Genomic DNA, 27,199 nt, shown 5'->3' on the forward strand with positions numbered 1-27,199 from the left:
TCTTATAGAATCTTTCATTTTTACTTTCTAATTTTCTATAATTTTAAAAATCAGCAAGATTTTTAAAAACACAAAGTTATTAAAATTCTTTCTAAATCTTAAACCAATACCCCCTAATATTTAAGGAATATTTTGTATAGTTAGTTTACGTAAATATCAATCATTAATAATATAAATATTAGGTAACCAATAATGTTAGTTTAAGAAATCTAAAATTCGTTTAGATATTTTAACTAATTCAGATTCGAAATCTTTTGAATAATTAAATCATATATAAGTTACAGATATGTTAATCGTCTAAGCGAATATATGGAGCATATTCCCAAAACTAAACTAATTTACTATAATATTGATTGTTTGAAAGATTGTGTATCAAATTCAAACCTAAAGACTTATTTGTAGTGTAAATATATCCTGCATCGTTCTGATTTCTGAAAAATCTAATAAACGTAAGAAACCTGATTACAAAAAAAAATGGATCAAGCTTTTCAACGCAACTTTGCGCATCTTAGTCAAAATCCTCCATTCCTAGAAGCAATACACTTCACAAACTGGGGAAACATTGAGTGATATGTAAGTTGCTCCACCAATTCCATAGTCATATATATGAGTATCTTATTCATATTTTTATTTTACATGTATAAAATTTTGTTTAATATTTAAGTTTCCAAAGTATTACAAGCTTGACCAATTTTGACATATTGTACCTAATATTTTCATTGGAAAATTTGCAGCTGAGTTTGATGCAAACTAGAATTCAGCTACTGACGATGTAGTCATTTATGTTTCAAAAACATTTGCTTTACGGTAATTCCATTTTTACTGAATTCAAGTGTTGGTTCAAAGTTATTTTATAATCATTTTTAATGGATACATAATTTCAAAATTGTTACAGGTTGCATAAAGGTTAAAAGAGAAGGTTCTCAATTTATCTTCGATCCATAAATTCCAAAATATTACTGAGTTTACGCAGAGGTAAATGTATTATGTCTAATGATATTTGTTATGGAATTTAAATTGATCATTTTTTTTTCCAGTTTTCCACTATCAAGAGATCATCCGGAATTTGTACTGTGAGGTTAATGCATTTTTGTTTTCAATTTATCTATTGTCGGACTCAGTGGCGGATCTAGAAAAATTGTTTGATGGGTTCAAAATGGATTCAAACTCATAATTGGTTGGGTTCAAACTGATTTCTATTGAAAAAATTGGTGTAAATTAGAAGAATTTTAAAATTTTATTGGTGTCAATTGCACCCATAAGCTTCAATGTGCCTCCGCCACTGGTCGGACTATAAATCATCTTAGCGTTTATTTAAGTTATTCTCGACTTTCTATATATTTTGTTTATGCGTAGCAGTGTGCACAATTTTGTTTTGAATGAACCATTGGCTTTAATAATTTTCTATATTTTGATTATTATGTGTACAATTCAATTTATTAGCTTTGTTTAATATATTTCCAGGTCTATGAAAGTCAAGTAATGGCACAATATAGAAATGATTGATTTACTCATATGCTCTTCGATTTCCGGATATTATCGCATGAATCGGGCATCAGATTACTTGTGCTCGACTTTTTTTTTGTTGCTTTTATCTGTTCTAGAAAACTCATTTAATGTCATGATTTTTTAAAGAGTAGGCTGGTTGATGCACGAAACTCACAATCATATGTTAAAACGGGTTAAAATTAGTATATTTTTACAAATGCAATCGTGAATGTGTAATTTTTATAAATGCATCTTTTATAATTTTAACATATATTCCTACTTGCCACAAATAATGTTTAACAAGTATATAATGATAATTATTCTCCGTAGCGCGGGTCCGATCTTTATATAATAATGTAAGAGAATATAATTCAAAAGAATCTATATTAATATGTTTGGAATTAGAATCACTGTAACTATGAGGTCGTGCGAAGGACTAGAATTCTTTTTCTTTAAAGTCATTCCTTACTTTTTCGTATCAAATAGGTAATCTGATGTTCCAACTCAAGTATTATAAAATCCAACATCCATCGATGAGAAAAAATAATTTATATATTTCTCTGATTTTTCGTTTTAATATACAAATATCCTGCAAAAGAAGAAGACAAAGGCGTAAAGGCGTAAAGTCGTGATGGGTTTCCTTGTGTGTGTCTACAGTGTAGTTTCATCATCCATAGATATTGCACCCAGTTGCCACGTGTTATACGTATCAACCGTCATGAACATCGTGTCTCTCATACTTATTCTCTTGGTCCTGGAGATTGGGTATGCGGGGTTTGTCACAAATGCATTAATAGACTTTATGGGGCTTACTCCTGCTCCATTTGTCGCTATGCCGTTCATTCAAAATGCGTGAAACGAGACAATGTGTGGGATGGGTTCGAATTAGAAGATGAACCTGAAGATGATTATGAAGATCTTGATCCATTCAAGGTGGTTGGTGAAGGGGTGATCATCCATTTCAGCCACAAGCATCATCTTAGACTTACTGACAACAATCATGAAAGTGTTAATGATGGAAACAGACACTGCTACGCATGCACATTCCCCATCTATTATGATCCTTGCTACACGTGTGAAAAATGTCATTTCGTTCTACATGAAACGTGTGCTAATTTACCCAAGAGAAAACAACATGAGGTCCACAATCGCGAACTCATTTTGAACGGCAATCCTAACGGACTTTGGTTCCATTGTGAAGCATGTAGGCGAATATGCACTGGTTTCAGTTATAGGAGAGAAGGAGCGGAAATAGATGTTTGTTGCGCCATGGTTTCTAAGACATTCAATCACGAAAGTCATCAACATCCATTGTTCTTCCTTTCAAATATTTTTTTCAATAGTTGTGGAGCTTGTGACGAAATACTGCTGCCTTATCTGATGAGATGCATTGAATGTGATTATGAATTGTGCTTTAAATGCGCTACTCTGCCAAAGAAGGTTATAAGACACAAGCATGATCGACATCCTCTTTCTTTGTGTTATGGCAAAAATGCTAGTGGGTTGTATTGGTGTGAGATTTGTGAGGCAACCATAAATCCGAAAGGGTGGTTCTATGTGTGCAATGATTGTGCCTCAACTCTTCATGTTTGGTGTATACTTGGAAACTTCATACAAGTTAGACCCGGGCACATTTTCATCACAATAACCGGCGAGCATTTTGAAGTGGTTGACAACATTCATCACAGTCGACCCTTTTGTAGCGTGGACGAATGCAGACGGCGTTGCATATATGAATATGTTTTAGAAAGTAAGGACAACAAAAATACATATGCTTGCGATCCAAGATGTTTGATGTTCAACAAGCGGTAATCGTAGTATGATTGTATGAGCATTGTGGATGTCGGATTCCATACTCAATGATTTTAGTGGTAAAAAAGAAATTGAATCTCTTGAAAATATCAAATAGTGAAATTACTCGAAATATAAATTAAAATAGAAAGTAAACAATAATTGTTTGAGAAATGAACTATATTAATCATATAATATGTGTAAGAATATATGAAAATATGGAGAGAAAATGTAATTTATTGGAAAAGGGAAGAAACAATGCTTAACATGATCATTGGAAACAACTATGTTTGTGTATAAAATGGTGCTGAAAAATGTAAAAGAAGAGTCCATCTTCTTGGTGTCTTCACCTCCTCTTTTATAATGTCATCCTTCTTCTATGGTGTCTTTATTTGGCCATTTAATCATTTGACTCTCAGTTAATGCTTATGTTTTGATGTCACATTCATTCTGTAACGTCTTGACTTTGTATTGAATTGGTCTCCTTCTCGGCCTTCCTTCAGCAGGCCCATATGCGAATTATATCGTTGTCCCCCTCAACTTCCCGAGCTCCTTCGTTGTTCACCTTTCTTTCCCGAGCTCCTAGGGAGTTTTTGTTCTTCTCAAACTCTTGAGGTGTTCTGCTAGCTAGATCACTCCGGTACCGAACTGTCATTTATTTACCTTGAACTCTTATAAAGGTCCTCGAGATGAATCCCTTGGCATCGAATTGCTCTTCTTCGGGTACCAAAAATGGCACGTATTTTTCGGGTAATGAGTCCAACAGTTGACTTACAAAATAACTCCCATAATCAATTCATAGATTTGAAAGACAAAATTTACTCCTTTTTTCGTAGGGGACAGGGAGACAATGTCTCCTTTAGTTTATTAAAACAAAAAATTAAAGACAAACACGGCGTAAACTAGCCATGCCCTGAGTATCACTCGACAACAAGAACTCAATACAACTCGAAACAACATCTAAAGCATGAAAAACTAACTCCAACGAAAAGGCATAGTTCGCTAAACCGTCCGCAAGACGATTTGTTTCCCTATACACATGTGAAATGGACGCACCAGTCCCTAGAAATGAAGCCATGGCACAAGCATATCAGGAAAGATAGAAGATGAGCCTCGCTAACACCTGTCTTGAGAAAGCCAACCACCACTTTCGAATCAATCTCCAACTCCAGCCTAGTCGCTTGCTTCTCCCAAGCCATTACAAGGCCATAATAGACTCCCCACAGCTCCGCCAGAGGAGCTGAACAGATCCCTATCTGGAGAGCAAAGCCTCCTATCCAAGCCCCGGAGCTATCATGTAGAACCCCACCTGCCGTCGCCATACCAGGATTCCCTCGAGCTGCTTCATTCAACCATCCGGAGGAGCAGTCCAAGCAATCATTCAGTCCACTCGTGCAGGCAATGATCTGAGACTACCATTTATCTGGTATGCACATCTATAACTTCTTTTGCAAGATCCTTGATAAATTTAACTCTATCCCCACACTTACCGATGCTGCCAAAGACATTACCACAACTCCACTTCCATCCCCACCCAAAAAAATTACTCCTTTAAACATCGCATTAATTCATAAGTTCAGTTACACATTAATGGACAACCTTTTTTTTATGCAACATGAACATTCTTAGAGTAAACAATGATCTGGTACAACAAACATCCTTATCTCTCTAATTTCAATCATAAACTAAATCAAATAATAACTATTGAAATTATTTTATGTTGACGTGCGAAAAAAACAAGAATTTGGCTGAAAAATAATCGAATCCTTCATCTCGTCAAGATCTTAGAGTATAGTATATTTTAGAAATGTCTATTTTCATTTACATATCTTCGAATTGTATTTTATTTTGTGTCAAAACTGAAATTTTGAGATGAACTAGGTAATACCCCGCGCATATGCGCGGGTTGTTGTATTAGTTTTTTAGTTTATGTAATAATCATAAAACTATAAAAAATTTATGAGAAGATTTTTTAATAAAGTTTTTTTAATAATATTTCTGAAAAGTGGTATTTAAAAAGATGTTTTTTTGAAATTCTCCCCAAAAATACATATATAACAAACAAAATTTTCTAAATGTCAATAATATACTTTATTTATTCAAATCATACAATATTAAAATATACCACTTATTTAAAAAAATATTGTTAATGATAAAAAATAATATTTAATATAATATTCAAAATTTACCTTAAACATTTAATAATCAAATTCCAAAATTATTTTTGAAGTATCAATGAAATATATTTCTTATAAAATCATATTAAATATAAGATAAATCTAACAAAATATAAAATCACACTCTTACCATGAGTTTTGAAGCCATGCAAGAACATAAACAAAACAACGAATTTGAGATATGGTGGATGATGTGAAAATGTTTATTTATAAGATTTCAAGGGATGCAAGTTACATTTCTAAAATAATTTTATTAGAAGAGTTACAATTATAATTTATAGTGTAAATGAAAAAAATAGTCAATTCATAATTAATGTAATTTCATTTACAATTTAGTAGTAAAGTGTGGATTTAAAGTATAGATTAATGTACATTATTAAATTTTTATTTAATTAAAAATAAATATTATTTTTTAGAAATTAAATGCTAAATGGACAAATAAGGAGAGAGTGACACCTTATAAAATCATATGAAATGCAATAAAAATATCAAAAATTAATTTAATTTTTAATCTCTTTTATATTCACCTTAATTTAAGCTATATTGCTAGGTTAAATTCTAATGATTTCCTCTTTGTAGTAAAATTTTGGAAATGAAATATCAAAATTTTTTTTTATATAGAATATCATTAAATTACAAATTTTGAATTGAATAAAAATTATAATGATCTTTCTATAATTATATTTTGGATCACAAGAACTAAATATAATGATGAGTATACAAAAAAATGTATTACAAACTTTTTGGAGGTAAGAGAAAGTTAAAAAATTGATTTAATAATTTATGATAATAGTTTATTTTGTTAAAACATTACATACTTTTTAAAAATAATAAAATAAATATACATGAATGAAGATGATTTCTTTAGCTTGATTCCTTTATTGGGATTTGATAGAGAATTAGTATTGTTGAATCTGTATCGATAATTGTTTTTTACAATCACCAAAATTTTATTATACATATGTTATTGAAAATTAAAAATAATAAGAAGACAAAGAAGGAAGGAAGAAATGGATGAAGACAAAGAAGGAAGGAAGAAATGGATAAAAACAAAGAAATAAAATTGAACAAAATATAAGATAAATCTAACAAAATATATAATCACATTCTTACCATGAGTTTTGAACCCACACAAGAACATAAACAAAACAAATAAAATATTTAAAATTTGAGATATGGTGGATAATGATGTGAGAATAGTTATTTATAGGATTTCAAGGGATGAAAGTTACGTTTCTAAAATATTTTATTATACAAATGTAATTGAAAATTGAAAATAATAAGAAGACAAAGAAAGAAGGAAGAAATACATAAAAAAAAATTAACAAAATATAAGATAAATATAACAAAATATATAATCACACTATTACCATGAGTTTTGAACCCATGCAAGAACATAAACAAAACAAAGGAAATATTTAGAATTTGACATATGGTTGATGATGATGTGAGAATGGGTTATTTATAGGATTTCAAGGGATGAAAGTTACATTTCTAAAATAAATTAATTAGAGGAGTCACAATTGTAATTTCTAGTGTATTTGAATGAAAATGAATGAAAAAAATAGTCAATTCATAATTAATGTAATTTCAGTTACAATCTTATTATATAAAGTTGGATTTTGAAAGTTAGTCATTAACAAGATTTTGACATGTGTCAAGTTATCAATCTCAGATTTTGACATGTGTAAAAATTAATATTTAATAGGAGAAATTTGATTAAAACAAAGATAAATCTTTTTGTTTTAAAAAATATTAAAAATGTGAAAATATAATTATCAAAAATTACATAATTTATATAAAATACAAAGTTTTTTAAAATAATTATAAGGAGATTATATATATATATGATAAAATTCGAAATTTTAATATTATTTACTTATTTCTAATTTTAAGTTATTATTTCTACAAAAAATTAGAAAAAGGGATTAAGGAAAATATACAGTTAATTATTAATTCTAAATTTTGTAAATACACACTTCTATAAAAACACTGGATAAGGACCTGCCCGATGTGCAGGTTTAAAGTTTTGTAAATAAAATTAAATTTTTAAAAATATATTAAAATTTATTGAACATTATTTATAAATTTTCTTTTTGCTATAATACTCTGAATTATATTCATATACAAAACTTTTATGTATGTTACCATTAAAAGTGTATTTTTTATACTTACGTATATTGTATGTTACAAATATATTATTTACCACCGCCTAGAAAATGTCTATATGAACAAATTAAGCCAACTATTATATGTCTCTTTACTTTCACTTTTGCATAGTTTCTTTAATCACTCGAATAAAAAATAAATTACATCACAATAGTATATGATCAACCATTGAGAGAACATTGGTTTTGCCCTCCTTTCTCATGGAGAGAACCTTGCGTCCAATCTCATCCACCATGGAAAGAACCTTGACTCCGCCTTCCTCTCTTGAGAAGATAATCTTGCGTCCAACCTCCCCCACCTTCCTCCTTTGGGGAGATAACCTTGCGTCCAACCTCCTCCACCATAGAGAGAACCTCGGCTCTGTCCTTCTCCTGTGTGGAGAAAACATGTTCACGTCTTTTAGCTATCTCAAAGTGGCTTGCTCCAGCAACCAATGAAACTAAAGATCATTTTCCAACGTCACAAAATCTTTTGATAATAACTAATGTTAAATTTCCCAATATATTCGGAGAAGTTTCTTTGACACACCATTATGTAGCCTCTATTTCTGAGCTCCTATGGATCTATCAACAACGATATATGTTTTCCAATCTATCAATGTTAGTTATAATCTTGTGTTTGATTAGCCTATATTATCCAACCATTAGGTTGATGACCTTCTCCTCTTTATCTCCTTTTGGGATTTGAACGAATGGTAACAATTATGTTTGCACAAAAAAATATTTATATGACTAACCCATTAAGGTTGAGAAATTAGAAGAAAATTAATTTTATATAATTAAAGAAATAATCGAAAGTTATAAGCATGATAATATATAAACCTCAAATTATTCAAATATGAAAATATAAATTAAATAAAACAATCTAAAACTACTCCGATAAATTTTAAAATACAGTATTAGAAAAAGAAGATGCATATATTAATCTTCCATTTTTTGGGTCAAAATATTAATTTTACCAATTCCAAACTGAAAAAGGAGAAAGTAGGAGTATATTTTAGTTTTAAAAAATAGGAATATTTGCTTTCCCATTAAAAAAAGTTTCACCAATATTCAAAAATAGAACAATGTTAAAAGCAATATTTTTGAATAAATTATTTTGTTAGAAGAAAAATATGAGACGATATATGTTTATATAGAAGTGAGTATTTATATTTTTTAGAATTAATAATTTACTGTATGTTTTCCTTAGTTTCTTTTCTATCTTTTTTTGTTAAATTCATAACTTAAAATTAAAATAAGTAAATAATGTTATAATTTCGAATTTTATGAATTATATATATATATATAATCTCCTTACAATTATTATTTTTTTAAAAATTACATAATTATCTTTTTACATTATTATTATTGTTTAAAACAATTTTTTTTTGTCGTAGTCTTAAATCACCTATCAAATATTAACTTTTACACATGTCAAAATCTCAGATTTATAATTTGACACGTGTCACGATCTGGTGAGTTACTAACTTTTGAAACTATACTTTATATAATAAGATGGATCGTCTCATATTTAAATTATTTATTCAAAAACATTGCTTTCAACTTTGTTTAATTGGGCAGTTTTCTTTAATGGAAAGGTAATTTTTTATTTTATTTTTTTAAACCAAAATTTTCTCCTACTTTTTCCTTTCTCAGTTGGGAATATGTAAGATTAATATGTTGACCCGAAAAAAGATTAATATATGCGTCTTCTTTTCCTAATACTGTATTTTAAAATTTATTGTAGCATTACTAGATTGTTTTATGAGAATTTGTTAAAAATACCCTTTTTGGTATACCCCTTTTCAAAAATATCCTCTTTTTGGCTATTTTTATTTTTGCCATCCTTTAATTTTTAATAACCATTTTACCCTTAGATGAAAAATATTTTAATCAATAAAAAGAGGAATATATTTTAAATATATAAATAAAAGGCAAAACAGAAAACTTAATAGTTTTCTTAATTTTTGTACAAAAACCTTAAACGACAATTAAAAAAAATTAGAGGGATATTTGATACTAAAAACGTAAGGAACAACTTTAAAGAAAAGTAAAAGAGAAACAAGATCAGTATATGTGAATTATTCTCTTACATTATACTAGCTAAATCTATAAGACATTGTATTTTATATTTTAATTTTACTTGAATTAGAACATTAGTTTAGGTATTTGATACCTTTTTTTTTTGGGTATGAATGTAAATTTTATTTAAACCAAAAACATTGTGTTACATTAAATGGATCCTTTTGTGTAGAATGTTTATAGAGTTTGAAAAACGGAGTGTAGAAAACAAAAAAGCCAGAGCATCACAAATCTTGAATTCAGTCTTTAAGCTCGTGAGTGAAACCAGATGCGGAAGCCGTCATCTAGCTTCATCGATCCGAGCTGTCTATTGAAGAATTTTTGTTGTAAACAGTACGGTCTATTCCTATTTCATACTTAAAAGTAAGGAATATCTTTAAACGAAAAGATAATATATTCCATTTATGGACACAAAGAACAGATTAGAACACTCATAGTTATAAAGACTCTTAGTTTAAAGATATGAATATTGTTCTCATGTTTACATGGATGGAAACTGATCTTTAAAATATGAAAATCTATATATACATTTTTGAAGTACATTTTGGGTTCTACCCTTTTAGTTTTGCTTATTTACAAAATTAATCCCTAAAAGATTTCCAAAAATAACATTAATTTAGATTTTGTTTCCTAAATAATTTACATTCTATAAAATAACATCAATCAATATAAAACATAAACTATGATATATTTAATCACACTTTCTATTGTGTTTTGAAGATATTCTATCTCCGAATCATGTACAAACAAACAACAAAATTTAATTCCCATTTTGTTTTCTAAAACCTGTGAGCTTTAATTCTTAACGTAAGAAAAACTTTGATTGATATTTATTTAAATATAATAATTAACAGATATCTATATATACATTTTTGAAGTACATTTTGGGTTCTACCCTTTTAGTTTTGCTTATTTACAAAATTAATCCCTAAAAGATTTCCAAAAATAACATTAATTCAGATTTTGTTTCCTAAATAATTTACATTCTATAAAATAACATCAATCAATATAGAAACATAAAATATGATATATTTAATCACACTTTCTATTGTGTTTTGAAGATATTCTATCTCTGAATCATGTACAAACAAACAACAAAATTTGATTCCCATTTTGTTTCTAAAACCTGTGAGCTTTAATTCTTAACGTAAGAAAAACTTTGATTGATATTTATTTCAATATTATAATTAACAGATATAAACTTAATAAAATTTTAAAATATTACGAATATGTAAAATTAAAAATTTTAAAATATTATATAATGTGGTTATATAACAGATGATTTATAAAGAGGACATGTTGAAATTAATAAAATATTATTAAATTTATGCTAACACGGGTTAAATCCTTATTTTATTATTTGTCAATACTACTAATATTAGAGTATTTGATATATAAAATCAAGTTGATTTAACTAAGAATATGTAAAATAATTAAATCATTAGGATCAATGTGACTTAATCACAGCGTATAAATTACTTATTATGCATTTGGATCCTTTATTTTTTGTTATAATAGATTAAAAATCAAAATAGAATCTCAAACACTAAATAAAAAAAACTAAATATAACAAACAAATGGTCATGAAGTGTATTACGGGTGAAAAAAATTAATATAAACATTTAACCGCATAAAGACCAAAAATTTAGCTATTCCTCTATTTGCAAAACATTTAATATTTAACAAATAAATACAACATAAAATAAAAATTATAATAAAAATTATATGCCTGCGGTGTACTGCGGATTAAAATCAAGTGATAATAATATTGAAGTAATAGTAGATACAATGTAGAAGTACTCAAAATTATTAAAATCATATAAAAACTCATTAAAAATTAAATCATATAAAATACTATATTCAATACACCCATACAACTCAAATCATTCAAAATACTAAATTCAATATACTCCCCGAAATTAAGTTTACCACTCATAGCATTGGTAACTTTTATCACCAATTAGTATTTTCACTTGAGTAGTGAGAATTTACAATCATTGAGCATAGCCAGGTGTGTATAAAACTATAATATTTACCTCATTATTTTTCGATTATAAATTAATGTGTTGCATTCTTGTCACAAGAGAATTGAGACAGTCTAATTGTAAAGTAACTTAAATATCCTTATTTTATAATACATCATGTTACTTAAGTGAGTACAATATTTTATGTTTATAAATTAATTACAAGAGACATAAAAGTATGTATTTACAAACTATAAATTAATTTTCAAATAAAAATTCATAACTAAAACCACAAGAACAGCATATGAATATATTTGAATCTGCTTTTTTGTTGAGAACAAAATCACCCATACAACGGTTCTTGCATAAATAGCAAATCGGCCGAGAGAGACGATTATTTGGAAGCAAATCAAATGACCCCTTGTTAGCCATCACCAAACTGTATCCTGGTCTTGAGTGTATTAAATCTTTAAATACACATTTAGTATGAAGAGTGGAGCCACATTCATTGCATTTGTAAAACCAAAACTTTGAATATACTTCCTCTTCGCATATCTCGCAACAATATGTCACATTCACATTTTTCTCACCATAGCATAAGGAGAGAGGATGATCATCATATTTGTGTCTTACAGATGTGGGTAAAGTTGCGCATGTGAAGCATAAAATGTAGCCACCACAATCATATGTATGCTTGCAACGTAGAAAAAAACGACAATCCGAGTTACAACTTTCACACGTCGAGTAAAACAAATCAAAATATAAAAATAACCAGTGGGGATGACTTTCATGTTTAAATGCGTCAGAAATTGACGCACATCGCACATCAATGCTGAAGAACGTGGGGTTTTCAGTAAAATATGAGAAATCTGTGTAAAAACGCTGAACACCTTCAATGCTGAGGAACGTGGGGTCCTTTTCAGGAAAATATGAGAAACCGGTGCAATGACGCAGACAAGCAACACAAAAAAACAGGTTGTTAGGGTTTGCGCCATGCTGGCTTTTGGCACACAACGTAAGTTTTTGTGTGCTTATCTCGTGTCTTTTCTTCAGAGGGAGATTAGCGCATTCATTATGCAGAATAAAATCACATTGTGTACATTTGTAGCACAATTCAGAATAAAAAGGAAGAGTGCATGCATCGCAGTGTTCTCTTGGTTCTTCGAGTCTTGATGATGATAATGAAGCCTTAAGATGGTGTTCATGGCTAAAATGTTTTATTAGCTCTTCATTAATCACTTCAAACGGTTTGCTTTCTTCTTTTTCATCTTCGTCGGGTACGCCTTCAAGTTCTCTCCCATCCCAAACTTTTTTATTTGTTGCACATATTGAATGAACAACGTAAGAGCAAACTGAGCAAGAATATGCTCCATAGTCTCCATTAACATGCTCATAGCATACCCCACAAATCCACTGCCCATTGGCAAGAGAATAAACATGAGAGATACGATGGTCATGGCGGTTGATGTATATGACCCGTGGTAAGAAGATGCATGCTCGATGGGTTATGAAACAACATTGAAGACAAATGCACGGGTATTCAGTACTACTCAACCCACATGCATCACAAGTGAAGGGGAGTTTTATAGTTACTTGGAGGAGTGCATGGTCATGCACCTTTGTTTGGTCAAAGATCAGAGGTGTTCTCGCACAAGGGATACATATATTAAAAGAACACTGTGAACAGTGATAAAGTATCTGAGGATACCTTGGGGTTTCACAAAGACGACATAACTCTTTGTAATAGTCACAATTTATGACCTTGAGAGGGTGTTTATGACGAGAAGGCAGGTTGGCGATGAGGCATTCCTCGTGGATACAAAACGAGCAGCAATCACACTTGTAGCCTTGCTTGTTCTCATGGTCATCTTCGTAGCACGCATAACATTTCGATGAGAATTTTGTATATTTTAGAGGAGATTTACATTCGTGGCATTTTCTTAGATCCATTATTGCGATGTTGGAAATTTCTTCTTACCTTTTTTGGAACAAAGTTTCATCTTTTCTTTTCACTGTGGTCTTTTTCTTTTGCGGGATCTTTTCGTATACTAAAAAGAAAAATGAGAGAAACAAGATCAACTAATGAATGATTCTCTTACATTATTATACTAATTCTATTAGATATTTATAGTTTTACTTGAGTTGGAATATTAGATTACCTATATGATACTAAAACGTAAGGAATATACTTTGTAGAAAGAAAAAAAAAAGATCAATATATGAATTATTCTCGTACATTATAATAGCTAAATCTATTGAACATTGGATTTTATAGTTTAGTTTTATTTGAGAACATTAGTTTTAGAGGAGATTTACATTCGTGGCATTTTCTTAGATCCATTATTGCGATGTTGGAAATTTCTTCTTACCTTTTTTGGAACAAAGTTTCGTCTTTTTCTTTTGCGGGATCTTTTTGTATACTAAGGTGTCGACTGGCTCTCCCGGTACCTTCCGCAAACGTTGCGTTTGCCGGTGGTAGCAGTTGCTAGAGATTGGTGCCAATCACACAAACCGCTTTCAATCGTTCCCAGCCGCTCCCAATCGCTCCCAACCACTGGATTCCAAAAGCTGCTTCCCGCAAGCGTTTGCGGTTGCGGGCATTTGCGTTTGGATTTCTTTATTTTTAAAAAAACTTGAAAAAAATCAATGATAATGAAATATTTTTTATATATATCTTTTACCTAACTATTTTATTCATTAAGGATGGGAGAAAATGAACTACGGATATGATTGAGAATATTAAAAAATAAACAATTGAAAAAAAATAAGATTTCAATTAACAATAACCCGGAAAACTTGATGTAAATTTAATGGCACACCGCAAATAAGTTCAAAAAAATATAAATAAATATAATATTTCATCAGAAATTTAAGAAAATAAGATTATTTGTGAAAAATATAAAAACAAATCACGAGTGACTCTTCTCAATTCTCGCTTGATCATTACTATAGATGCAAATACTGCCCCACAGAACTTATTGAGTGTGTGAGATTTAAGAAAGAAGATCTACGATCTAAAACATATGTTAGTTTTTTTTATCAAATTACTTGATTAAAGTTTTGGTAAAAAGTCAAATGCATAAAGTAATAAGTATTTCACTATGAAATTTATTTGTTTTTTAAATAATTATTTTAGTATTTTTAATGAATTTTAATTATAAATCAAGTTTAATAAAGTTTTTGATATTTTAAAACATTTATATAATTATATATCACATTTATTTATGTTCCAACCGCTATTGCACCCGCTGGTCAACCAGTCGTAAACCTTCTGCAAACGCACCAATTTTAAACCGCTAATCCAGTCGTTCAAAACGCTTAATAACACTTGAAACCGCAGTCACCCGCTTCCGCAATCTCCCGCAACCGCAACCGCAACCGCAGCGTTTGAACCAGTCAAGCCAAAAAAAATGAGAGAAACAAGATCGGTTTTACTGTATGTTCCACTTGGGCTTTTACATTATATTATTATACTAATTCTATTGGATATTTATAGTTTTACTTGAGTTAGAATATTAGACTACCTATTTGATACTAAAACGTAAGGAATATACTTTGTAGAAAAAAAAAAAAAAAAACAAGATCAATATATGAATTATTCTCGTACATTATAATAGCTAAATCTATTGAACATTGGATTTTATAGTTTAGTTTTACTTGAATTAGAACATTAAATTACCTATTTGATTCTTTTTTTGGTATGAATTTAAATTTTATTCAAACAAAATTAAAACCTTGTGTTAGATTAAATGCATCCTTTTGTAGGTTTATAGTGTTTGAAAAACAGTGGGTAGAAAGCAAAAATAAAATAAATAAAAAGAATAAGGCTATTACAGGTAACTATTAGAAGGCTAATATGAACTGTCTAATTGAACTATTAGAAGGCTCACATCTATATGAACTGTCTAATTGAAGGCTATTACAGGTAACTATTAGAAGAACAAAAAGAAAATAAATAAAAAGAATAAGGCGGAACGGAATAAAAAAATTTTAAGAAATGAAAAGAAAATATGTAGAGAGAAACAAAAATATAAATGGTAACCAACACCAATAACTTTTAAAATATATTAAATATTAAATAAATCAAACTTCTACTTCAATGAAAATAATAATACTATTTTTAATGTCTATATAATAGATTTTACATTTGATTTTAAAATAAAATTTATGAATTAAATCTATATATGCCATGTTAAATATTAATTTAATATTAACTTACAATAAAATTTTAAGAGTAATTTAAACAAAAATTAGGTTTATTTACTATATAAACATTATTTTACTATTCATACAATTTTCAAATAAAACCTTCAAATTAATTTAACATGAAATTCATCTTAATTTTCTTTTGTGAATACATTGTGGAAATAGAAAATTTTTATATTAGAAAATTGAAATATTATTCATAAACATAATTTTTTACTTATGTTAAAATAAAAATGAATTTTAATATTATTATTTTTTTGTTTCATTTGTTCCTTGTCAATTTTGGAGAGGAACATTTTTGTTCTATTGTTCTTCATTTTGTTAGGATTGAGATGGAAAAATTATTACTTTTAAATGATAAAAATTTTGAGAAATGAAGAGGAAATCATATTTCTCTTTGTTCTTTTCCTAAATCATTGTTACCAATTGGAGCCGAAGAGTTCTGTTGCGAACTGTACGGTCTATGCCTATTTGATAGTTAAAAGTAAGGAATAGCTTTGAAGAAAAAGAGAATCTATTTCGTTTACGGAAACAAATAATAGATTAGAGCGTTCATAGTTTATAAAAACTCTGATTTCAAAGATATCAACTAGGTTCGGACCCGCACGTACGTGCGGAGTTATTTTTGTCTTATTTTTTAAAAAATAAAATTGTCAAGCGATCAAACTCGTCTAATATGTCTGATTTCAACGTTTAAATTTTTTTGACTCGAAAAAACCCTATTTCTCGTAATTCAAATGAGTAAATAGTATGTCCGTATATGTTCTGCTTGAATTCTTGTTCTCAAAATTTGTGTCCCGTATTTTGTCATACATGAATATACCCACACAAAATTCTCATAACCTGATTACTATGGAACTAATTTGAACGATTCCCTAAAATATAATAAATCTGTTGTTTAATTTTTTTTTCTTCTTAATATGTAAAATGGGTCAGTTTGGCAACATGGATATTTGATATGATTTTTTTTTTAACCCTTAAATGTATTCCCTAATTAATAGTATAGATTTTCTTCAATTATTGAATGAAATATTCCTTAGTTATACTAATGACAATTTAATGTAAATAATATAGTAAGAGAAGGGCAAATAATAAAACAGGATAGAAAGTGTGAGTATTTTATATAGGAGATACAATAAGATATTTTATTAAGGAGAATTCTATTAATTTGGATATTATTAGTTTTTTAAGTAATATATGTGTCCGTAATTGATGGAGAAATAAAATTACAAAATTGTTTCGTGAGGGGGAAGACTATAATTGGTCATTAGATCCCTTATATAATTGGTCTTAGTTATGGTATTATATCACTGAATTTTATAAATTTTAACTGGTAATTAGATCCCTATATATCTCAGCTATTAGTATAATATTATTACTTGTTTTCATTTTTATTTGACTGGATTATCTAAATTTTAAGATTTTTGTAAAAACACTATAACTACATATTTATATATAATGTTTAACTACATAGTTATCCAATTTAAAGTATCTATTCATGTCATTTTAATTGGTGATCATATGTTTTTTGGGCAAATATAGTTATTGTTTTTAGCAAAAGAATAAACATTGAGCCAGTTTCAAATGATCTTCGATTATTTTACCATTAGAGCTTTATAATATTATTAGAAAGATAACATTATTTATATTTCTGAAGATATGATTTTAAATATATATTTTTACATCTCATAATATAGTTATATTATTATATTACAATACATAGTGAAATTAATTTAATTTTGAAAATATGTAGGGGATAATATTTATCAAATTTTGAATAATATTTACCAATTTTAGAATTTATAGGAGTAAAATATTGTGTATATAAATAAATGGAATAGCAGTGGCAATTGACCAAAAATATATATATATATATATATATAGCAGTGGCAGTTTTATGTAATTTTATGGAATACTAAGAGTAAACAATAAATTGGCTACGGAGCGCTATGGTGACGACACATCAGCTTTTTCTCTAGAATGCTTCTCTTTTAATATATAGGGGATATTCTTTTAATGTTACATATGGAAATTGATCCTTTTTTCTTTTCTTCAAACAACTTGTTTCCAGTCATTTATCCAAGAGAAAACAAATTTCAAAGAAGCCATGTGTACAAAAGATAATAAGACTTGAAACAAAGTAGAAATACCATACAATTGCAAAGACAAAAGCTACACAAAGATAGCTAAAGTAGTTCGACGAGGGATCCATGAGAGCTTGGAGACCGCGGTTCAACGAAGAATCATCCACGGAGAAAGCAGTAGATGAAGCAATGGTCACGGTCAATAGACTAAGTGACGTTGAAGAGGGTTCCAAGGCCAAGGTTCTCGTTGCATGAGAAGGCTGAGCTGGATTTGTTCAATGGCAAGGAGGGTTAGAGTGGTGTTGCCGTCAATCGGGGTTGGAGTTAAAAGGTTGAGGAGATCACAATGCCGATAACCTTCCATCCATTAACATACCTAGGATCTAGATAGAACAATAAAAATAGCCTAAAGCTTAGATTAAAAGATGAAGTACTAGGGGATTTGCAATCGACCAAGGTTCGGGAAAGACAATTGCAAACCCATCACAATGAACACGATGTAAGACTTAGCTGGAGTCTTTGACCAGTCAAGTCGTTGTATCAGTAAATTAAAGATAATGGGCAAAGCAAAGGTTCAAGAAGGAGTTGGATTGCAACTTTTTTTGTTGAGCCAAAAGATAGAGGCCACTAGGCCCAAATGAAACCATCCTAATAAGAAAAAACCTAGGTTTTTTTTGGTTTGAGTAGATATGTCGTACACTATAGTCAACATTATCAGACGAGAAAAAGAAACATTCGTCGACATTTGTTTGTGTGTGGAAGCTACTCGGAAGTTTTATACAGGGTAAGATCTAGGATTGTTTGGCAAAGCAAGGAAACAAGGCTCCGATTTTTTAAGATAGAGCACCTTTTGGAATGCATAGCTTCTTTCTTCAATTTTGACTTTGATTTGAGAAGAGGGTAAGGCTGGATGAAGGTCGTCGGAGAATCATCGAAAGATTAGGTTTTAGGAATGATTGAGAGGCTGGGCAAATACGGAAAAAAAAGATAGAGAGTAGCGGAAGAAACAATATCTCGACGCCGGCAAACAAGAGCTTAGCTGGTCTCAAAAGGGTCAAACTTTTTCCTCGATATTCGTGTCTTGAAGCGTTTTCAGATTTTATAAACGGGTTTCCTGTCCCATCATGAAATCTATCTTTAAAATCTTAAAATTATAACAATATTGAAGTAATGTATTGTACGATGCCGAACATTAGATATATTGATTGAAAAATTATATGTTGATGAAAAAATGTATTACAATAGATATATCTAATGCAATTGTTACATCTAATGCAATTGTAACTAGTGCAATTGTAACAATTGGATGAAAAATATATCTAATGCTAACTAGTGCAATTGTTACAACCAATATATATCAACCCTTTTATGTGGAGAAAATTAGTTAATAATCAACAACAACGGTAACATATGAACAAGAAAGAACTAAGTCGCTTTGTAATTGAGCATTGAAACAGATGAAAGCTATAAAGTGAATCACAAGAGGTACTACTTATGATCTATATCGATCTTTCCATATTCTTAATTTTTAAAGTCGTTGGTGTATTTACAAGTTAAAAATTATTATTTATGTTATGCTCTCATAGATATAAGGTCTATTTGGTAAAGCTTCCCAAATTGATGAATCAATGCGTAGAGCATCGATTAAACTTATAGTATGTAGCTGTCAAGCTTTGACAGTGGGCCTGATCTAGACACACAGGGAGAAATTGAAAGCAGAGACATTTAGCAATACCACTCAACTATACTAAATAAAAAGATGGGGAGAATGTTAATGGATCTTGAAGAAAAATCCTAGCATCAAGATAATTAAAAGAGGCAAAAAAGAAGATGTTAATGTAGATTTAACACAGGAGATCACAAGGCTGAAGGATGTGATTGAGATCTTGACATTTGAATTGGACGAGAAGAGAAAATTAAGTATGGAAGCCGAGGCATCTTTGTGAGAGGAGTTTATGGGAATCAAAGAAGAAATAGAAGCACTCATTACAGTTTTAAATTCAGAACTAGATCCGCAATAGCACAACGTGATAATCTAAAGCATTATTTATCCAAGAATGTAGAACTTGAGAAAGCAAACTGAAGAAGCAAGAAGAAGAAATGGCATCTCAAAAGAATAAAGAAGCAGCTTTTACAGTTACGATCTTCAAGATTTGGTTAATGAATTAGCGTTGCTAAAAGAGCGAAATTGATTTTCAGAAGCTTAAAGTAAGAGACAATATGATACACGCTTTGGTATTATGTACCAGAGAAGGAAGTCACGAGCTTGAAGAAGCTTCTCAATGACTCTTTGATTTCTATTCTATTTTTAAGAATTCCTTTAGTTGAAGTTTACTTTTATTAGTTGGGTTAGGTTTTAACTAAACGCTTGAGAGTCGGTTTGTAACCTCGTGATTTCAATAAGAACTCATCTTCCAAACAATTAACCCGATTCTCTAGAAAGAGGCTTGGGTTAAAAGGAAGTTAGTTTTTTGAGCATAAACTGTAGGGGTTACTACTAGGGCTAATGCTAAGGTTTTGGCTCATAACAATTTGGTATCAGAGCCTTCTCATTCAATGGGTGAGAAAGATTGGTTGTGGCACAACTTGCAAAGTTTACTGCACAGATGGAGCTTATGAATACGAAGATAGATTATGCTAAGAGGGACATCTATGAGAGGCTTGACCCGATGAGCGAGACAATGGAATCTCTCTAGAAGGCTGTCACGATTCAACAAGCGGCGATAGCCAACAAAGTGGCCACTTAAGAAGAGCTGCAAGAGCAGAACCAAACCATGGAAGATTTAGTCCAAAGAGAATAGAGGAAGTCGAGGAGGGGCTTTGAGGGGCATACATCTCCTAGGCCTGTGACGGGTGATAAGCTAACTACAACTTTTCAGGAAGGGAAAGGAAAGGAAGGAGTCGGTTCAATGCCCAAGAGGATTGTTAACCATGGCCAGCAACATACCTACTTAGGGAGACTGGGTCACGACCTACAGTGGGAGGAGAACGAGGTCACCGAAGGACTGATGGGGGAGGAGATTGGAATGTGCATCCAGTTGGGGGAGTAGCTGGAGATTCTTATTATGACTTTCCGCATGGAGATCACCGGGAAATAGAGGAATTGGAAACCAGAGGAGAAATTGAGCCATGGAAGGGCTTAAAAAGACAAGTCTGGTTCTGTTGGATATACGATAACGCCTTCCAAGATCGAATTTCCACCATATGATGGCTCCACCAACGCCATGGAGTGGATACAAAAGTGTGAGGATTACTTTGAGGACCAGAGGATTTACAACAAAGATGCTAAAGTGAGGCAAGCGACTTTTGTGTTGACAGGAAAAGCCTATCATTGGCATCAAAATCTGTAGAGGCTGATCCAACATCGTCTTGGTTGGACTGAGTTCAAACGAATCTGTAAAAGCAGGTGTGGAGAAGCGGATTTGGTGAGTCCAGTGGTAAAATTGTGTAACCTCAAACACAAAGGAATAGTGGATGAATACTGTAATCAATTTGAAGAATGTTTGGGTTGGTAAACGCAATTGTCGGGAGATCAACAACTGTGGCAATTATGTGTTAGTTTGACGGACAGCCTGCAGAAAGAGGTGGATTATCTTCTCCCAGAAAAAGATCTTCGAAGCTCTGGAGTATGCAAGGGACAATGAGTGTAAGATTGAGGGGGAAAACAAGACTAGAATCTTTGGCAGACATCTTGTTCCACCCACACGCTACACAAAAACCATGGCTAGACCTAATACTATGGGAAGTCATGGACCTTCAGTAGATAAAGATGCAGAGATTGCAGTCTTGAAGCAGGAAGGACCAAAGAACTTCCCGAAAAAGATACAAACGGTTGACGAGTTTGGAAATAGCAGGGAGAGGAGGGAAGGGACTCTTTTTAATTGTGACAAGATTTTCATCCTAGGACAAAAGTGTCAACCAATTTTATTTCACATCAAGATCACATCAAGACGATTGAAGATGATGAGGATCTGAAAGACACATCGGGTGAGGATGAGAATATGGAAGTCTCACTCCACGCAATGAAGGGGGAGAAAACAGGGAGCACATTCCATGTGAATGCTGTTTTGGCAAAGGGAACCGGTTGGGTGTTATTAGGCACATAAAGCACCCATAACTTTATCAAAAGCAGTGCGGCTGAAAATCTAGGTATACCAATACATAGGAGACCAGGCCGCTCTGTATCTATGCCTGATGGAGGAAAATGTCATGTGGATGGGGTTTGTAAAGGGCTTCAAATGGTGGTACAAGTTCATAGTTTCACGACAGATTGTTTTGCAATTCCTTTGGGTGGGTTAGATGTGGTACTTGTTGGAATCTCATCTTTGATTAATCTGTTACAAAGAATCAAGTACAAGAAGAAGAGAGTTAGAAGAAGAAGTTGCAGAAGGAAAAAGGAAGAAGAAGAATCGTTGAATACATGAAGAGTCAAAGGGGAAGAGAAAGTCTTATGTTTTGTGATGTCAAAGAAGGCAAGAGGCCAACTGGGCCAGAAGCATGTCAAGGCCCAAACTAATTGGGTTATGTTGATTAAGGCTTACAAAAGCCATTGTCTAAGTGAAGTAATGTTGTGTACTGTTTAAGTAGGTTAAACCTCAACTGCTATAAATATGTTGTTGTAATGATGTTATCAATTAAGGAGAATGAGAGGTTAAGCAAGTGGCTGACCAAAATCCTACATGGTATCAGAGCTCCAAGGTCTTGGTGGCCTGGACGTTTGAAGAATCTGCACAAGAAACAAAGGAAAGTCAGAGGAAGCTGGTTCGTTTCAACACAGTAGAAGAAAACAAAGAAAGCAAAAAAAAAAAAAAACAGGTACAAATCTGAGATTTAAACTTGTTGTTGGGTGAAAATGCAGAATCAACAAGTAATTTCGGTGTTTGACGGGAAGAAATTTAACTTGTGGGTTATAAAGACCAGAGTTCTACTTAAGTCTAGAGGGTTATGGAAAGTAGTAATTGAAGGAATCCAAGATGAGCATAAAAAGAATACAAATTGGGAGGAGTTAAAAGAGAAAGATCAGGCAGCCTTACAGTTGTTGTGTAGTGCTGTCTCAGAAGAAATTCTTAGTGATTATTTGTCTGATACTAAGACCTCAAAGGATGCATGGGACGTGTTAAAGCTGAGATTCGAAGAAGATTCAAAAGGATCAGTGACACAAGCTGCAAAGACAAATAATCAACAAGAAAGTTCATTCACTGCCACACATGATCAAGATGAAATTGATAAAGATATTTGGGTGATAGATAGTAGAGCTACAAGTCACATGGTCAATGACAAAAGCTGGTTCACTGAATTAGGCACTAATACAAGAGCCTGGTTAAATCTGGGAAGTGGTGAGATAGTTCAGGCACAAGGAAAAGGTACTGTCTCTGTAATAACAGAATCGGGAAAGAGGAACATGAAGGATGTCCTTCTGGTACCTAGTCTAACTCACAACTACCTAAGCGTGCAACACATGATGGAAAATGGTTGCAAAGTCATGTTCAAAGAGCTAAGTTGTTTAATTACGAATCAAGAAGGAAAACAGATACTGGAAGCTCCTATGTCTGATGGATGGTATTGCATTAAGTTCGAGAAACCAAAAGAAGAAGGGCACAAAGAGCAGAAAAAGATAACAAGACCTGAAGTTGTTGATAAAGATTGTGAAGATGTTGAATCTGTAAAACTGCAAAAGAAAGAAAAAGAACAGTCACTAAGGTGTGTGACTGTGGGACTAAATGATCTTACAGAGAATCATGAAACTCAAGGAAATGATACGCATAAGCAGAAGACAGGCAATGAAACAAAGAAGCAAGAAGTCATGAATGACTTACTAAAATACACTTATGAGGGAGAATCAGCCAATGTGCCACAAAAGAAACATCAACCTTTGATGGAAGACTGCCTGAAACCAAAATTCATAAATCAACAAGTTCTCAATCCAAGCGAAGGTTTTGAAAAGAAGGTCTACAAACTTGTTGGTCATCAAACCAAGAGGGAGAAGTCTGAGATAAAAGGATACATCCATGATGAAGCCAAGGTTAGAAAAGAGAAAAGTTCAGTCACTATCAAGAGAGAAACTGAGCTTATTGATGGAGAATGTGATGACACAAGTCAGAGAATTGAGAAGCACAAGACGGGGGTTAAAGAAGATACCAAACAGAGAGACAAAAACTTAGCTAAGAAGGAACAATGGTTTTTTGAAGATGCAGCTGATATGGGCGTAAAGAAAGGTAATGAGAAACAAGAAGCAGATGTGGGGAAGGCTCACGAAACTGCAAGGCAAGAGAACAACAATGGTTCTCAGAATCGAACAAAGTCAATGAATACAAGAGTCGCAGAGAATCATAAACAAATTGAGGAAAAAGAGGTCGAGTTACCGTTGAGAGTAGAGGAGAAAACAGACTTTAGCAAGAGTGAGAATCAATACTTTGATCCAACCAAATGCCTATCGCATAAGACTGTTCAGAGAGGAGAGATTCAACGATCAGACCAAATCAAGCAAAACCAGAATGAAAGCAAGAAAGAGGTAAGGAATTTACCTTTATTGATTGAGCTGAAAAGCATCGAGAGAGAGCTCGAAGATAAGAATTCTACACAAAACAATCTGCAAGAAAAAGACCCTGAGAAATCAGTTGAGGTTGAAGAGAGACAGAGGGAAGGTATTAAGTGCAAGAGGGAGATTGAGATAAGGAAACTACCTTGGTGGGATGAGCAGAAAATCACAGAGAAAGAGATTGACATGAATCTCGCACGAAAGCACCTGCACAAAAGGGAGGTTCAAGTCTTAGCTGAGATTGATATAAATCAGAGACAAATCGACATGGGAATCAAACAAGAGGAACGGTTGATTTTGAAAGAAAATGGAGAAGATATGAAGAGAAAACAGATTGAAGAGAAAGCTAGAAAGAAGAATCAAGAGGGAGATCAATTCCTTAAGAACAAGAGGATGAGTGAGAGGAAGATAAAGAACTCACACGCATGGGGCAAGCTGGATTTCGTCAAAGAGGAAATTAAAGACATAAACTTCGCACAAAAGAACTTGTATAAGAAGAAGTGTCAAAAATCAGCTGTGATGGAAGAGAGGCAGCAGAAAATTAAGAAGAAACACATGCTAGTGAAATCTAGAAAGAGGAACAAAGAAAAATCCGAGATTAAAAAGAACAAGAAAATGAGGGAGAAGAAGAAAAAGAATTTACTTGTGTGTAATGATTTGAACTATCTTGGAGAAGAGACTGATGGTCGGATTCATGCTCCTGGGTATATGCAGAGGAAGAAGCCCCATGGTTCTGTCAAGGTTGGTGAAGAAGAAGAGAAATCTGAGATGAATAACAAATTTAAGAAAAAGATGGTTTTGCAGGAACTGAGAGGATCTACAGAATTTGGAATGATGAGGGAGCTAGTGATGTTACCAGCAAGGATAACAAATATTGTGAAACAAATTTGTTCATGGAGCAAAAGGTTCTTAGGAGAAGTACAAGGTGAAAAAGGGATCAAATCCCTGGATTGGAATTTGGTAATTTTGGGGATTAATCAAAAGATGAGAGAGGGAGTGTTGGAATCTCATCTTTGATTAATCTGTTACAAAGAATCAAGTACAAGAAGAAGAGAGTTAGAAGAAGAAGTTGCAGAAGGAAAAAGGAAGAAGAAGAATCGTTGAATACATGAAGAGTCAAAGGGGAAGAGAAAGTCTTATGTTTTGTGATGTCAAAGAAGGCAAGAGGCCAACTGGGCCAGAAGCATGTCAAGGCCCAAACTAATTGGGTTATGTTGATTAAGGCTTACAAAAGCCATTGTCTAAGTGAAGTAATGTTGTGTAATGTTTAAGTAGGTTAAACCTCAACTGCTATAAATATGTTGTTGTAATGATGTTATCAATTAAGGAGAATGAGAGGTTAAGCAAGTGGCTGACCAAAATCCTACAGTACTCAGTAATCAATGGTTAAATGTGCTAGGGCGTGTCATCTGGGATGTACCAGCCTGAACATAAGAGTTTAAGCATGATTAAAATTTGATTAAATGGCAAGGAGAAGTGCCTGACGTGACAAAACACGGGGAACCGTGCATGCTATTGGCGATGGATAGGGTACCCTAGAGAACTGGTTTGAAGAAGACAAAGAAATATTTACAACGGAGGGTCGTCTTACGGTTGAGAGACTTCCACAGGAGGGTGCGCATCACGAGAGAATACAAGCTTAGTGTCTCAGACTACGTTGGTTGAGCTCATAAAGTTACTACAGGAGTATGTGGATTTGTTTGCAACCCCTACTGGCTTACCACCACGAAGACGGTGTGATCATCGGATCCATCTCATTTAGGGAGCAAACCCAGTTGCTGTTTGGCCATATCGATACCTACACTTGTTGAAAGATGAAATTAAGCGGCAATGTTCGGAGATGCTTTGGAATGGTGTCATTTGACCTAGCACCTCACCTTTTTCTTTACTTGTATTGCTAGTTAAGAAGTCTGATAAAATATGATGATTCTGTGTTGATTACCGAGATCTTAACAAAGTAATCGTGAAAGACATGGCGGTCCGTGTGGTTGTTGAGCTCTTGGATGAGTTACATGGAGTTTGCTTCTATACCAAACTTGTTCTGGCTTCAGGGTATCACCAGGTCCGGATGTTAAAAGATGACATCGAGAAAACGGCGTTTCTCACTCACCATGGCCATCATGAATTTTTAGTTATGCATTTTGGACTCTCCAATGCACCATCCACGTTTCAGAGTCTTATGAATTCCGTGTTTTAGGCGGATCTTCGAAAGTTTGTGCTTGTTTTTTTGATGACATTCTCACTTATAGCAAGACAAGGGCTGACCATGTGGAGCATGTAAGATTGGTATTTGAGCTTATACAATGCCATTGGTTGTTGTTAAAACAGGCTAAGTGCTTGTTTGGACAGAAAGAGGTGAGTTATCTTTGGCATGTCATTTCAGGCGAAGAGGTGAAGGTTGAAGAAGCGAAGATCAAGGCTGTTAGTGAGTGGCCAAAACCAGCATCGGTTAGGGCATTCCGCGGATTTATGGAATTTTCTGGGTATCTTGGCTTCTCCTCTCACAAATTTCCTACGTCGGAATGGGTTTGTTTGGGATAACGTCGCAGAAGCAGCATTTCTATCTTTAAAGAAAGCTCTCTCTGAATCACCGGTATTAGCTCTACCAGATTTTCCAAGGAATTTGTAGTTGAGTGTGACGCTTCCAGGAGTGGGATTGGTGTTGTACTACAACAACAAGATCACCCAATTGCTTTTTTTAATCAATAATTATTAGAGA

The 27,199-nt window shown here is 32.3% G+C and overlaps 2 protein-coding genes and 1 non-coding gene across 3 annotated transcripts; 1 reads left to right on the forward strand and 2 right to left on the reverse strand.

Annotated features, from left to right (window-relative positions):
• The first annotated feature begins 1,906 nt into the window (after positions 1-1,906).
• Positions 1,907-3,666, forward strand: LOC104733942 (uncharacterized). Its single transcript, XM_010453467.2, has 2 exons — positions 1,907-1,974; positions 2,115-3,666. The coding sequence occupies exons 1-2, from the start codon at positions 1,907-1,909 to the stop codon at positions 3,298-3,300; spliced, it is 1,254 nt and encodes a 417-aa protein (XP_010451769.2). The 3' UTR covers positions 3,301-3,666.
• A 416-nt stretch (positions 3,667-4,082) lies between these two features.
• Positions 4,083-5,707, reverse strand: LOC104733943 (uncharacterized). The gene is made up of 2 exons (XR_015574418.1): positions 5,587-5,707; positions 4,083-4,828 (listed from the first exon to the last, which is right to left on the reverse strand). It is a non-coding gene; the product is annotated as an uncharacterized LOC104733943 (transcript).
• A 6,083-nt stretch (positions 5,708-11,790) lies between these two features.
• Positions 11,791-13,743, reverse strand: LOC109128098 (uncharacterized). Its single transcript, XM_087479748.1, has one exon. It carries the CDS (start codon positions 13,600-13,602, stop codon positions 11,911-11,913), a length of 1,692 nt encoding a protein of 563 aa, XP_087335874.1. The 5' UTR covers positions 13,603-13,743; the 3' UTR covers positions 11,791-11,910.
• Positions 13,744-27,199: the final 13,456 nt, after the last annotated feature.

This window comes from Camelina sativa, chromosome 12, assembly GCF_030686135.1.
Source record: "Camelina sativa cultivar CO46 ecotype springtype chromosome 12, ASM3068613v1".
Taxonomy (NCBI): domain Eukaryota; kingdom Viridiplantae; phylum Streptophyta; class Magnoliopsida; order Brassicales; family Brassicaceae; genus Camelina; species Camelina sativa.

Bases quoted from the DNA above. Each gene is read 5' to 3' on its own strand.
- LOC104733942 (XM_010453467.2), top strand. From the start codon at position 1,907: ATGAGGTCGTGCGAAGGACTAGAATTCTTTTTCTTTAAAGTCATTCCT. The intron at 1,975-2,114 runs GTAATCTGATGT...AAAGGCGTAAAG, and splicing joins TACTTTTTCGTATCAAATAG to TCGTGATGGGTTTCCTTGTG.
- LOC109128098 (XM_087479748.1), bottom strand. From the start codon at position 13,602: ATGGATCTAAGAAAATGCCACGAATGTAAATCTCCTCTAAAATATACA.